Source organism: Drosophila ficusphila, unplaced genomic scaffold, assembly GCF_018152265.1.
Source record: "Drosophila ficusphila isolate 14025-0441.05 unplaced genomic scaffold, ASM1815226v1 contig_791, whole genome shotgun sequence".
In the NCBI taxonomy this organism is placed as follows: domain Eukaryota; kingdom Metazoa; phylum Arthropoda; class Insecta; order Diptera; family Drosophilidae; genus Drosophila; species Drosophila ficusphila.
In genome coordinates, this window is record NW_025064737.1 from 5,200,751 (window position 1) to 5,214,672 (window position 13,922).

The 13,922-nt window shown below is 39.7% G+C and overlaps 4 protein-coding genes across 6 annotated transcripts in view; 3 read left to right on the forward strand and 1 right to left on the reverse strand.

The window, feature by feature from the left end:
- Window positions 1-4,282, forward strand: part of LOC108093280 — a 31,184-nt gene extending 26,902 nt beyond the window's left edge. Inside the window, exons 3-6 of the mRNA XM_043209217.1 lie at window positions 211-470; window positions 1,246-1,444; window positions 1,502-1,608; window positions 1,668-4,282. Coding sequence (XP_043065152.1) covers window positions 211-470; window positions 1,246-1,444; window positions 1,502-1,608; window positions 1,668-1,799 — 698 coding nt within the window. The 3' untranslated portion in view covers window positions 1,800-4,282. The remainder of the gene's footprint in view (window positions 1-210; window positions 471-1,245; window positions 1,445-1,501; window positions 1,609-1,667) is intronic.
- A 1,000-nt stretch (window positions 4,283-5,282) lies between these two features.
- LOC108093364 lies at window positions 5,283-5,848 on the forward strand. Its single transcript, XM_017193385.1, has 2 exons — window positions 5,283-5,374; window positions 5,428-5,848. The coding sequence occupies exons 1-2, from the start codon at window positions 5,352-5,354 to the stop codon at window positions 5,765-5,767; spliced, it is 363 nt and encodes a 120-aa protein (XP_017048874.1). The 5' UTR covers window positions 5,283-5,351; the 3' UTR covers window positions 5,768-5,848.
- On the reverse strand, window positions 5,848-13,329 carry LOC108093362 (glutamate receptor ionotropic, kainate 2). Of its 3 annotated transcripts, none has more exons than XM_017193380.2 (13): window positions 13,074-13,329; window positions 12,699-12,862; window positions 11,527-12,133; window positions 11,129-11,286; window positions 9,977-10,198; window positions 9,695-9,901; window positions 8,184-8,268; window positions 7,611-7,887; window positions 7,347-7,548; window positions 7,063-7,285; window positions 6,884-6,999; window positions 6,371-6,517; window positions 5,848-6,062 (listed from the first exon to the last, which is right to left on the reverse strand). In XM_017193380.2, exons 1-13 carry the CDS (start codon window positions 13,180-13,182, stop codon window positions 5,859-5,861), a joined length of 2,721 nt encoding a protein of 906 aa, XP_017048869.1. In that variant the 5' UTR covers window positions 13,183-13,329; the 3' UTR covers window positions 5,848-5,858. The 3 variants fall into 3 exon arrangements, with proteins under 3 accessions (XP_017048869.1, XP_017048871.1, XP_017048870.1); XM_017193382.2 differs by lacking the exon at window positions 6,371-6,517 and adding an exon at window positions 6,674-6,823; XM_017193381.1 differs by lacking the exons at window positions 5,848-6,062; window positions 6,371-6,517 and adding an exon at window positions 6,606-6,823.
- Window positions 8,659-9,456, forward strand: LOC108093363 (protein Turandot X). The gene has a single exon (XM_017193383.2). It carries the CDS (start codon window positions 8,663-8,665, stop codon window positions 9,113-9,115), a length of 453 nt encoding a protein of 150 aa, XP_017048872.1. The 5' UTR covers window positions 8,659-8,662; the 3' UTR covers window positions 9,116-9,456.
- Window positions 13,330-13,922: the final 593 nt, after the last annotated feature.

Below are 13,922 nucleotides of genomic sequence, written 5' to 3' on the forward strand. Positions count from 1 at the left end.
CATCATGGCATAATAGTTTGACTTTCCCATAGTCGAACAATTTCCGCATGAATCGCAGATTAATCCTCAGGTTAATGCGCGTGTCTACTGACATTTCGAATAATGAATGACAGTGCTTTCGCGCAATTTCCGTACAACAAATTAATATTTTATTTCTGTACAGCAATATACGATTTTATTGTTTACTTTGTGTTTTCTATCGCCGCACAGCAACCACAAACTTTGTCGGCAAGTTCACGCAGAGTGTGCGGCGAATTGTGCAGGATGTGAAGGACGAAGGAGCGCCCAGCGGGATGACGCGGGACGAGGTGATCGAGACCAACGAGCGGCTGAGATCGCTGCGCCTGCGGCTCGAGGAGTCCTACGAAACCGCCAAGAAGGCGCTGATCAACCTCATGAACAAGTACGGCGACTCCAAGAGCCAGCGCAACATCTTCCAGCGCTATCCCATGCTCAAGCTGATGATTAAGGTCAGTAAACGCTTCTTTTATTTCTCAATTATCTTTTCAACGTAGCGGACCGTATACATAATTATAAATTTGATTTACCAAATAACAAAGATTGTAGTCAAATCACAAATTACTTACATAATTTTAGGGAGTATGAGTTGCAACTAAGAAGGAATTTAAATCCGAATCACTTAGACTGATAAACTTTTGTCAAGTAATGTGTTGCATTTATTAAATTATAACGCACTTTTTAGCAGATACTTAAAAAAAGAAGTTTTGGAAAAACAAATTCGGTAAATGGCGGACAGAATTTTTAAATAAAACAAACATGTATACTGGTTGGATGTTGCCCAAAAAGTGAATTTTTTGTGAAAACACAATATATTTCATTCTTTGTAGAGCGATTAGAGATAACAAGGTCACAAATAAGATCATTTCATTTTAAATACCCAGCAGGGGTTTGTCATAAGGGGTTTGTCATAAGTTTTCAATCAATGAAATTAAAGATTTCGAAATTTGTAATCAACATTGGTATCAGTCTTTACAAGCTACCAAAAATGTATTAATATATTTTATAGATGGCATTTATCTGTTGATAAATATGTCTTGTAGCCCTAAAATACATACTTATTAATACCGTTTTAGGGTATTTAGAATTTCGCTTTTGAATAGTTTTTGCATTTGATAACAGCGCTATATGTAAGGTATATAAAAAATATATTCCCGAATTCATCACAATCACGCGGCGACAATGATTATTTCAACAATAAAATCAAATCTTACCGAACCCCCGCAGGAAGTGATACGCCTGGAGACCCAGTACTGGACCCTAGTGGACATTCCGCGGCAGGAGAAGCAGGAGACGGTGCCCTCCTACGTGATGCGGGCCTGCTCAATAATGGAGAAGACCCAGAAGTCCGGTGAGGGAGTCAAGACATCGGCTCGCTTGGCGGAGGAGGCGGCCGAGCGGAGGGAACGCATGGAGCGGTTGGAACGTGAGTCATTCGACCCACTAATCAGTAATGAATTTTAAAATATATACTATTGAGTAGATATGACCACGGCTCAGATTGAACATGAGAATACGCAGCTGATTAACGACTTGTACCGCTTGCTGAAAAAGTATCTGGGACTGCGGCACCTCATCCGCGTGCTGAAGGTAAGCGAAATCCTACTGAAATCCTTTCTTTGCATCCTTATTTAAATGGAATTCCGCAGGAGGAGTATGGCAGCTCGAAGATGTACCCGATATTTCCTCGCTACACAATGCTGAAGGACATGATCAAGGGCATCATGCACGATCCGGACTACATGGAGGTCTGCCACGAAACGCTGGCCAACGCCAACTGAGCCGAGGGCACTGGAAATGGCAGGCGTCGCATGAGTGTCATTTAAGAGGGCCCAAAAACAAAGAGCAATATATATACAATCAGCAGTGTGCACAGGTGAAGGATCTAGGACCTCATCCTATGTGTGCATCAGAGCTGAATTCGCATGCGAGTTTCTCAGAGATTCCGGAGTAATTTAGACGTTTTCAAACTACTTCCCCGAAACTCGAAGAGCGGGTTTCACCAACCTCTTTCGGCCCTTTTTAGCCAACACTCGATGGCAAGCCAAGACAAACTAATCAACTAACTAACCAACCCACTAACTAACTAACTACTAACACCCAAGCCCCCACCAACTGAACAAGGAACTATTTACACTACATTATCAGATACAAACACTTGGATACTCTTCGGCATTTGAGTGCCAGCAAACAAACTAAAAGGCATTTATTTTAATGAACTTTTGAGATGAATACAAAGTGAAACCTACAAGATACAAAACACAAGATATTTATTGATAAAACAGTGAACGAAGCGCTCAAACGATGAACAAATATCAAATGGAAAATCAAACCAAACTTTGTGTAATTTGTATGTACTACTTACAAGAAACTGAGCCTAGTAACTTAAACATAAATACGAGTATATAAATCAAGAAGTATATGTGTGAAATAACCAAACTAAACTAAAGTACAGCAGTTGATAGGGAGCATAGATCAGAGATAGCTAATGACAAATTGAGATAGAAGATTTCCTGGTTTGCCACCTCTATGTTTTTATAAAGAACTGGTTGATTGACCGCTAGCAGAATATTATTATAGCTACCAAGGTGTATCAAATTAAATTAAATTAAATTAAAATGCCCCATGCCTAGATGTATTACTTACCTAGTTAGACAATATGAGGGAAATATTCCCAATCGATGTGAGCAGTCACGCGAACTCTTGACACCTTTTAAGACAACACCAATTTGTGGAGACCTTGAGAAACCCATATCCTAGGACCTAAACTCGTTGTTGATTTCCAGTTTGGCCCGTAACTATTACTGAAAACCAAATGCTTTATGTGTGTATCGAAACGTTCAGCTTTAAGTCCTCGGCAACGCGCAAACAAACCGAAATGCAAATGTGTACTTCATAAGTTCAGATGAGATATGTGTATTCATGTATTCGTTGTTGTACATACCTTGTAGCTTTGTAATTCCTCAACCCATCCAACCCCCCAAAAACCAAAAGGACACAATGCACACACACTCGAATACAAAAGACCAAAGAAAACCTAGACGAGCTTACAACTTTTTACGAGAGCTAGAAACCCACAATTTCCATTTATGTTATATTGTCGATTGAAAATCTGTTTCACTTACTGCTTCAAAGGTGGCAATTTAAAAGAACTTGCTTCCCAAATCGCCGGGGAATTGCACTGGCAGAAACGGGGAGCCCTTCCATACTAACTCAACTGAAACTCAAACTGTAACTCAACTGACACACCCACCGATACCGATACACAGAGAATAACACTGGCAGTGCATACATATCTGAATATCTGACTATCTGAATATAAGCAAATCAAAAACACGTTCGAAAGCCGCAGCCATCAATGAAAGTGCAATTGAGTGCATAAATTAATCGAACAACTGTTTGCATGTCTATTATACTATATACCCCACGGCCTCCAATTGCTGGTTAATTTGCCCACTCCGACTTTATAATTGGTATTATCTATCCGGCTTCCTCCCCCTTTCAACAACCACAAAAATTAAAAAAAAAACTGCATCAGCGGAAAACATTATCATAAATAAATCAAAATAGCTAATTGAATGTTGGAAAAATAGAAAATTAATTATGCAAAATCGATGCTATAGAGTGAACTACACAAATTTTCATTTAGATGGTTAAGCCTAAGCGATGAGTTCTGTTGTTTATGTAGTTAAATGTTGAGCATTAAATTTGAATTTGATAAATGTTTGCCATTTGCAAATGAAGAGGGATACAAATAAATAAAATCGCAAGATAACTAAAGTCAGAGCAGATAATATGTTATACGACTATGCAATTATAGCTAAACTAATTAATTCTATACTGTAATGATCAGGTATTAAAGTTATGAAGTTTAATCCAAATCCAGATAAAATAAACAAACAATCGAGTGCTTGTGAATGTGTGCGTGAATGTGGAAAATACAAGCGCATTGCAATATAGGATATTATGATATTATGAAACATTTGGGGCAATATGCTGCATACCTACAGAGGCAAACTTAAGTACTATAGTTATATATGGTAATGGTATTCGTATTATTATACAACTTATACACGATAAACAACATATACACGTGTACCCTACTTATACATACAGACCCACATGAGGAAACATGGGCAGTCGGTACTCCTACAAACCAAAAACTTCGTACAATTTTACCTTTTCAAAATCTCAGTGTCTAACAAAAAGCATTAAATGTATTTCCGCCAAGGAAGTTACCAATATATTGGATGTATCAGTAAAATATGTGTCAAGACACTCGATAATATGAGAAAATCGATAAATATATTGATATGCAAAAGGATATAAAATGTGGTTTTATTTATTGAATCAAAATCAAAACTTTTTTTCAGGAAAAACAAGTTTACTTCTTTTATCATCAAACTGTTTTTATAGCTCAAAAGCCCACTTTGCAAGCCGCAATTTAAAATTTGATTTTAATTTTATTTATATAAGCATTTGTTGTTAATTTGTATTGTTTACTTAGCACGACCCTGAAATTTTAATTTTAATATTTTACACATTTAATATTTTACACATTTCTTGCATGTATGAATTTTACACAACCTATAGCGCCCTCTAGATCTGGTCAATAACAATGTATCTTGCATCTTGCTACATATTACTTTACACGCGATGTTAGAGTCCTTTTACATTTTAATCATTCAGAAATCCTAACCAAAAAGTTTAAAAGCCTTGCAGAAACACATAAAGAGTAAACTACTCTATTTGTGCTATGGGCAGCTAAAACGAAAGTTTGTTTAAAGGCGTATAGAAGTCTTTATTATAGTAAACATGTTATCAATATTCTTTTGGTTATTTCAAAGGTATATTTACAAGATTTTTTTTTTCTAAGGAACAGTTCGACAAGTCGAAATTATTATACCCTTGCATATATCAAACATCTTTTTGAAAACTTTATGGAATGAAGATTTTTTAGCAGAGAATAATATAAAAGTTTTGACTTTGCTTTACATATTATGATCACAAAATCATTATTTACTATATTCGTAGAGTAAAAGACTTGCATAGATGCTATTTAAATCCTAACACGAGTAAAACGTGCCTCATTATCAGCACTCCACTTAGCGTTCCCTTTTCTTACTAATATTTTTCTTATTTACTTGCAAAGCAAGATTATAATATCTTGATCTTGATTATGTATATATGTATCTTGATGCATGTATATATAAGTAGCCCACCTATATAAACAGGGGAACGGCTGGAAAATATTATTAGTAAGAATTGCCCCTGCTAGTTCTACAAATTTATTCTTATTCCCTATTAAGTACTCGGAAGGAAAGCAAATTAAGATGAATTTGTATCTCTGTCTAAGGTAAATTGAGTTATATATTTGAGACATTAAATCAAAGGCGTATACATTTTAAGCTTTGTGCTGGCATTGTTGTTTTGCCTAAAGGGCACCGTGAGTGCAGATGAAATCAACCCAGATCTCCGGAGGATTCAGTTTTTCCTTCGAACTAATGAGCCTGTTACACCGAGCGCCTGGCTTCAGGTTTGGGTTAACTCTCTCCATATATGCAGTGATCAGAATTCAGTCGCCGAAGATCGTTGTACAAGGGAACTCATGAATTTGGCGATTGAGGCTAGAAATAAAATTTCGATGGAGGGTCTTAGTAACACCGATCAGGATGATAAATATTTCGATGAAATTTCATCATACGTTTCCGGCCTACACCAACAAAAACAAATTACAGAAAATCAATAAATTTATAATATAATAATGATTTTATTTGTAACATCAGCTTTGTATCTTTTCCATAATAAACTTTGTTTTGTGCAATTGTAACTCTGTGATATTACTTTTTGTTATGGTTGTGCTTGCCAGATTCGTAGGCTTCCGAAGGATCCTCTGGCAGCGAATCCAGAGAAAGGGAAGATCCTTTCGACTTGGAACTGGCTGCAGACCGCGAAGAGTTCTTCGGATACTTAACCGCTTTGGTATTGCCAGAGCATTGCAAGATGAAGCGAATCTCGTCGAGAAGTTCGGTCTTGAAGTTGACCTGATGGATGGGATTACAAATACAAATAAGTACTAGATAAATTATTTCGTTGGGAGACATGCAAAACAATCATGCAAGTCTATCACAAAGCATTCATGAAAGGGGCTTTACTAGGGATTCATTATGAGATTATCAAAATTGTGTATTAAAGATGATACAGCTGAGTGATTTTTGGCTCCAGGCTGTCGCTTTTTGGGGAGCTGATGGACCGAGTTCGTTATTCGTTTTAGGGCGACCTTTTTCAGCGCCATTTTTAGTCACGGTATAGGTGATAAATAGAAGTATTTATAGAGCCCCATCCGCGTTACCTTATTTTCCCTCGCACTCAAGTAAACGCTGACCACGCAGTTGACCAGGCCGTAAACGCTGCCAAAGCAGCTGCCCACGAACATGACCAGGTAAACGCCACCCAGGTTGGCGAATCCCAGCGAGGAGGCGTCCGAATCGGCGGCTTCCTATGGTTTTTTAAAGGATTTTCGAGATTCAAAGGATAAGCAATTCACAGTGCATGTTTGTGTGTGCGTGTGTGCAATTGGGCAGCAGGCCAGCTAATCGAATCGGATGGCAAGGCGGGAGTACTCTAAGCTGGAGTGTGTAATCCTGCTGGATACCTGGTTCTCGTCGCTGCGCTCCTTCACGCCCAACACCATCTCGAGCAGGGAGACAAAGATGCCGAAGAAGGAGCCCACTCCCATCACCAGGAAAACGCCGCCCAGGTTGCTGATCTCCAATGCGACGGCTCCGGATTCCTCGTCCGCATCCTGCACACACCCACACATGCACCAGCTGCTGAAGTCCTGGGTTCCTGGTTAATTACTTACCGAACAGGCTCCCCCGCCGCGCTTCTCCTTCCACCACTTGGTCTTCATCTTGGTCAGCACTCCCTGCTCCTGCATCTCCAAAACCGCCTGACTGAGGGTGTCCCTGTAAGGCCAGTCTAGAAAAGGAAACTCAGGTGAGAAAGGGTTTCTTAATAACCGAAATCATCTGTGATTTATACTCTTTCGCATGGCTATCCCGTAACCCTTCTCGTCCAGCAAGGCTCCCACTTGGGTGAGGGTGCATCGCCTTTCGGTGATGTACTCAATGGTGGTGGACTCCATGAGGAAGGCATAGTTGGAGTTCTCCACCCGATCCACGCCCTCTTGGTTGGTATTCGTCATGTACTGGGGATTGTCCCTCATGAATTCGTACATCCGCTGGTAAGTGGGGTAGTTTGATTCCTAGATTAAAAGTATTTATCTTGATTGTAGAAAGATATTGGCTTTGTTAATTAATCCTCACCTTAAAGAAATTAAAAGTAGCGCCACCAATCTTGGCTCCATAGTTTACACCGCCTTTGTTCTTTGACAGATCATCTGCATCATTGATTGGGGTCACCAATGACTCCACAGTGAGAAATGCTGCTAAATTAGCCGTGTATGAGGAGACCAAAATCAGAGTGAAGAACCACCAGGATGCGGCCACAGCCCGAGTTGAATAAGCTCTTTAAAAAGGAAAAAAAATTAATGTAAAATTAAAAAAGAAGCTATGAAAAAGATAACTCACTTTGGAGCCAATTCAGATCCCTGTTGCAGTAGAGCTCCTACCGAAAACCATAGACAGTTGGCGAAACTAAACTGGTTTTCCAGTTCCGTCGGCTCTTCAATGCATGGATATGGATTGTCCCACTCGGCAGGAGAAAGTCTTCCCAGTACAAACATACTGATCGATACACCCATGTAGGCCAGTCCCAGCCAAAGCCAGACTTCCCCAGAAAACGGCGACATGAAGGAGAAAAGTTTTGGGGGTTCCTTCATCGGTTTGCGGAACAGAATTCCAATTCCTGTTTTTTGTAATTTAATAAGTTGTTAAGTACAAATACAGGCAAAAAATTTAAAACAATATTTATTATTTTATATTTATAATAATGTACAAAATAAAAAAAAAAGTTTTATTTTCAATAAATCTATACCTAAGATTCAATAACCTTGACTTAAGATCTGTATCAGTAATCAAACAACATTTTAAGGAAAAGAAAGTTGGGTTGGGTATAAACTACATATTTGTTTCTATATGTATAATATGTATCTTAAATAAACCATTTCAATAATAATAAATAACATTTTTCATAATCCTTACCCAAACTCATGAAGGGTATGGTGAAGTCGACGCCGCTCTCCCGTTCTGATGTCATGGTCAGGTCGGTAATGCCCATGTCAGCACGCTAATTAAATATGAAAGATTATATTATGGGCTCTTTGCATGCACGGCATCATGCATTTATTAATAGAAATGTAAATGCACATGTAAATATTGCGCATACGCCCGATTGAGCGTAGTAATAGAGCAATCTTTTAATTATGCATTATAGTTTACAAAGCGCACACAACGTGAAAAATAAGCTTTGAAATTACTATGTGAATCATTGAAATTTCTTTGGAATCGTGAATTTCACAAATGAAATTTTCTTAATAAATCATTTTTTGTTATCGGAGATGTGCTAAAAGCAATAAATATTGATTCTAGGGAATTTTTAGAGATAAAGAATTTCCAACGACCTAAGTATAAAGTTAATTCGACATAAAATAAATTTTCAGTACATAGTTTCCGATTAAACCATGAGGTTCTACTTTATTAGTATTTTGACTTTATTCATTGGATACTTTTGCTCAGCAAGTGCTGACATTAACGATCCAAATTATGACGCCGATAGGAATTCAATTCTGGACATCTTTCATAATCCAGCTGTGAACAACTCTACCAAGGAAAGAAACATTCCGGAGTTAATAAACTTTTATCGTCGCTATCCAAACGCAGTTCATTTAACCGATGTCGAAAAGCAACAATTTGAGGGGTTCATTAGGGAATACCAAGGATCTCGGAACGTTTTGATTGATGGAGTACCAGCGCAGGGTGGATCTATTGGATACGCATTTGGACATTTCTTAGGAAAGCTCGGTACTGGATATTTCAGGTCTCTGTTTAACAAAAAAAAGGAGGATGAATCTAAACGTGCATCTACTTCAACCGTAAAACCACCAAGAGTTCTAATTATAAATTTAAAGAAATAATAATGACAATCTTATGAAAATAATAAACCTTGAAGGAATAATACATTTTTTATGATTTCTCCAACTATAAATTGTAGATAAACAAAAAAATTGAAAAAACCCAAGAGGCTTTAAAAAAATTAATAATTCAGATTAGAGTAAATGACACAATCTTTTTTTTAAGTAATGCAGTGAATATTTCTTTTCAAATTGTCATTTTGGTTGAGTTTTAACTAAGAGTTGGTATTATATTTTCAAGAGCCTTAACAGTAACGTAACATTTGTGCAAGCTTTTAAATCCAGAAAAAATATATATTCCCTTGCCCAAAGGGAGAAATACCATACAATGTATGGACATCAGAGTAATCGCTTAACTATAAAAGGCATTAATTTGAGGCAATTGGAGCCACAGGCACTCTGAAAATAGTCTGCCATTTATGGCGGCATTAACGTTTACGTTAACGATGATGACAGCATTTATGGCCATTCAATGCAAATCAATATCCACACGGGGCGAACAAAGGATAATCTCACCGAATCAAATGGCCGCAGGGCAACATATGTCGATTAGATTTATGTACCCCGATTCCCAGAACTCACACTGTCTATTATCTCACGCAACATGCCGTTCCACTCGCCGGTCTTGGGGTCGATGCCACCGTACTTGTTGTCCACCTGGAGGCGCCACGTGTACGTGAAGCCCAGCTTCTTGGACAGCTCGTCGATTAGCTCGATGCCGAAGCCCTCGAACTGATCGTTGCCCTCCAGCTTCTCGGAGGTCTCCTTCAGCATGCCGTAGGGTTCACTCTGCAATTTGCGGGGTAAAGAAAGGCATAATGGAGGTCAAGGTCGGAGTTTAGCCCCTGGTTTTGGCCCACTCACAATGGCCGTGATGACGACGAAGCTTTTGTTCACCAGCGAACGCATGTCCGGCTCCAAGGAGTGAGCAGGAGCAGGTCGCGCCTCCTGGAAGCCATCCTCGCCGCTCCACTGGCCAATTTTCTGCATCCCCGACACCCCCAGCTCGATGACCTCCAGCTCGAAATCCGTGCGCAGTCCCTCGTAGTCGAAGCGAATGGGACCCGAGAGGCCATTCAGCGTTAGCTGTGGAGCAAGACTCGCTGCATGGGTTATTCAGAATCATCCAAGTATTCAGACACAGAGAAAAATGTCTTATTGTGTGGTAAAAGAAGTTTCGAGTTCATAATGGCCCACTTTTTATAAGAAGATGGTAAGCTGCTAGTGTTTCCAGGAAATAGGTGGGCTTATAAAATATTATATCTACACAAAATGTTATACCTTATATCTTCGATAAAAAAAAGAAATACTAATATTTTAAACTTGAAACTACTTGTATATGAAACCTGAATTGATTTTTAATTAGGCGATTTTTTAAAGAAACTGTTGGTTCAGTAAACATTCTGTATTTTAAATTATTTAAACAATGAATCAATTTCGTCAAATTTGTCTAAATGTATTTTGCAGTTGGCATTATTTGTTATTTGTATCTAAACGAAACAAAAAAAAACAATAACTCGCATATTTAACCTAGCAAAATGTAATTGCTAATTACCTATTCTAACTTATTGAAAAATTTAGTTATTAAAATGTAATGTACTGTGAAATGCTATGGCTTGTTAAGTATGTATGTAAAATGAAAACTCAACTGTTTGTTTACTGGAAGTAGCAATCAATAAATTTTTTAATTCCGTATAAATTAAAAATTCCCCTCAATAGAAATCCAGCCCCACTCACCGACTTCATGTTGCTGAAAAAGTGTTAATTTTTTTTGGAGAGCTTATCATTTAACATAGCCTCTTTTTTAATTCGTTAAAAATTAAATACATATTTATGTGTTCCAAATTGTACTTTGCAGTAGGCAATGTTTGTTAGGAATAAAAGTTGAATTAAATGAAAAAAACAACTTTTTGCTTAATAAGAAAAGCTGGCAAGACATTTCTACCTAGTGTTTTCAACATTTCCGGATAAATTTGCAATTTCGACCAGTGCATCTACCCCTGCAGCTCCACTCACCGACTTCATGTAGTTGACGAGCGTGAAGCCCTTGTCCCAGGCGCTGTCGTCGCCGCAGCTGAGGGCCACCGGGCGGAAGTTCACGTGCTTGTAGGTCTCGGCCAGCAGCTGGACTCCGTCGTAGATGAGGGCCATGCTGTTGGTCAGGGGACAGGACACTGCCAAAGGAAGAGAGGAGAGAGAGAGAGAGAGCGAGGGGGAGTGAAGAGCCATAAAGGATAACGTCGTTTATCATTTCCGCCCCGTTGTCGGGGCCATGAAAATGCAATTCAATTATTTAAATTCAGTCATGCGAATGGATTTCGGATTTGCATAAATTGTGTCTGGCTCTGGATCCGGATGTGGATGCCAGGGCCACGACACTTTCAGGTGGTACTGTCATCCTCGACTTGATTTACCGTTCTGGAAGGGTTCCTCGCTCTCGTAAAGCGCCTTCGCCACCTCCTGCACCTGTTCGCTTTCGGGGGAAACGAGGCGAAGACCCGTGATGTTCGTTCCGGCGTGCTGGTAGGGCTCCAGATCCATGGTGTGCCAGTCCAGGTTGCCGATGATGTAGCGGTAGTCGCTGGTCACCAAACCCACCTGCTGGGCCTGCTTAAAAAACTCCGGCAGCGTGGCCATCGAGCCCACCACCACGAAGGAGAAGTCCTCTGCATTGCGTATCCTACGCAGGACATTCCGGTAGTTCCCGTTCAAGTCCAGTTCGTACCGCCTTACGGTGACCGTCGGTCCCGCCGTTCCGTACATCTGGAGCAGCTCCCGCACGGTGGCCAGATACTCACCCGACTCGTAAATGATGGTAAAGCTCTCCCACCCCAGAGCGACCACCATGTCCCGCAGGGCCACGCCCAGGGAGGCGGGATGTGGGTGCAGATTGATGGTCGGCAGCTGCGCCTCGAAGTCCCAGCGCGTGTCCAGAAAGGGCAGCTCCTTGGCGTCGCAGATGCTCATCGCGTGACGGGCGGCCAGATTCGAGGTGGGTCCGAACACGGCCACCAGATTTTGCTGCGGATTAGGGGAAAATAATGATTTTAGTACACAAAGAAAATCTATTTGAAGAAGATACTTCAAAATATAATACTTAAGATAATATATTGCGGATATTTTAAAAATATTGTGCCAAGCCAAATTAGTTTAAAAATAAAATAAAGTAAATTCAATAAAGATCTTTAAAAGAAAGAACAATATACATTCAATTTACGACACTATTGAGTCTATATTATAAGCTTGAAGTAATGTTTTTATTGAGTGCAAAGGATGTTAAACTTGATTAGTTAATCCTTGTAAGTCGTACTGCTGCTAAACAAATTTAAATGAATGTCTGATATTATAAATTAATATTTAGTAAAGTTAAGTACAGTAAAGTTATATTAAGTCAATTAAAACAAAAAAAAAAAAAAAAAGTGAAAATAATCTATATTGCTATATAATCTCAAAAAGAGAATGGCGATAATGATGGTCTGTCAAAAATATTATTATTAATAATATTATTTACATTAATTATAAATTATTTCTATCAATTCCTTTTTTTCTCAGTATGTAATTTCTAGCTTAATGGTTTCCAACCCACCCGCAGCATTTTGCAGAGCTTTTTTGAGGTCTCGAAGGAGTTGCCCGGCTCGATGGAGACGGACACTCCGTGGAACTGAAGGTCCTCGTTATCCTCGTTCGCCTTGCTAATGGCCAAGTGGAAGATCTTCTCGAGATCCGGTTCGGTGTTCTCGTAGACAAGACCTGCAGGTAAAGGCATTTTGAGAGAGTGACACAATTCTTTAGCTCTTTGTTTTGCTTAGCGCATTCTGTTTATATTTTTACTTAGCCAATTCGCCGTCGCCATCGGCAATCGGCCAACGGTGCGTATGCGGCATAAAAATACATGACACATTTGCATGCTGCGCTGCAAATTCCTGCTTATGTAACGCGAAGAAAAGTGCACTTAACTCACCGACATTTGTCCTTTCTCCATGGCAGCCGAATAAAGCCAATAGCAAACTCATTAGGCAAAGGCCAAATGGAAAACTCGCTGGCACAGAAATTATTCCCCACGATTGCATCGTTGAAATGCCGTTGTTGCCGCCGCGAAATGTAATCAAAAATTCATAAGTATTTCCTCCGGTTGCCCTCGCTATGAATTCCGCAATTATTTCGAATTATTTGCGCGATTGTTGGCCGAACTAAATTTGCATATTTCTGCAGGCTGTCCGCCGCGACCGGGAATGCGAATAAAAATGGCTAAGAGCTCGAGAACACGGCCAACAACAGCAGGCTGCTGTTGATGCTGCTGCATCAGCTGATAGATTCGCCACAAGTATTTTTAGCAGCCAAAGAGGTTTTATGAATGAATTCATTCGAAAAGTTTGTTCGAAACTTTGGCTAATTGAATCACACTTCAGCTCCACTGGAGCCGAATCTTTTGAAGGGTCACTGGGAGCTAGATTAATTAGATAAGCTCCACCTTTTTAGCGCCAATTTAACAGGGCGCCCCTGAAACGGATCCGGGGAAAAAAAACCATCCGAACTCGAAAATAAATCCGCCGCAGCGGCAGGACGTGAGCAGCATACAGTTTCACGGCTAATGGAACCGGACCCTCAATGCGAGATATCCATTCGCCTGAATGGGCCAGTGTGGCAAGGAGCATAAATAAACAGGGCGAAACGAAAATAGCCAAATGCAGTGGATGGCCAAAAAGTAAGGGGAGGTTGAGAGATTGAAAACAGCTTGCTTTCCGCCGAAATTGTTGTTGCCCCACGGACGTGCAACAAGCTTCGATAAGTGCAGGCAAACAGAATAAAA

Excerpts from the sequence above, each read along its gene's own strand:
- LOC108093362 (XM_017193382.2), bottom strand. The coding sequence starts at position 13,182 with ATGCAATCGTGGGGAATAATTTCTGTGCCAGCGAGTTTTCCATTTGGC. Across the intron at positions 12,134-12,698 it reads AGCTCTGCAAAATGCTGCGG|CAAAATCTGGTGGCCGTGTT; the intron begins GTGGGTTGGAAA and ends CCTAATCCGCAG. Across the intron at positions 7,000-7,062 it reads CGGGATAGCCATGCGAAAGA|ACTGGCCTTACAGGGACACC; the intron begins GTATAAATCACA and ends TTCCTTTTCTAG.
- LOC108093363 (XM_017193383.2), top strand. The coding sequence starts at position 8,663 with ATGAGGTTCTACTTTATTAGTATTTTGACTTTATTCATTGGATACTTT.
- LOC108093364 (XM_017193385.1), top strand. The coding sequence starts at position 5,352 with ATGAATTTGTATCTCTGTCTAAG. Across the intron at positions 5,375-5,427 it reads AATTTGTATCTCTGTCTAAG|CTTTGTGCTGGCATTGTTGT; the intron begins GTAAATTGAGTT and ends ATACATTTTAAG.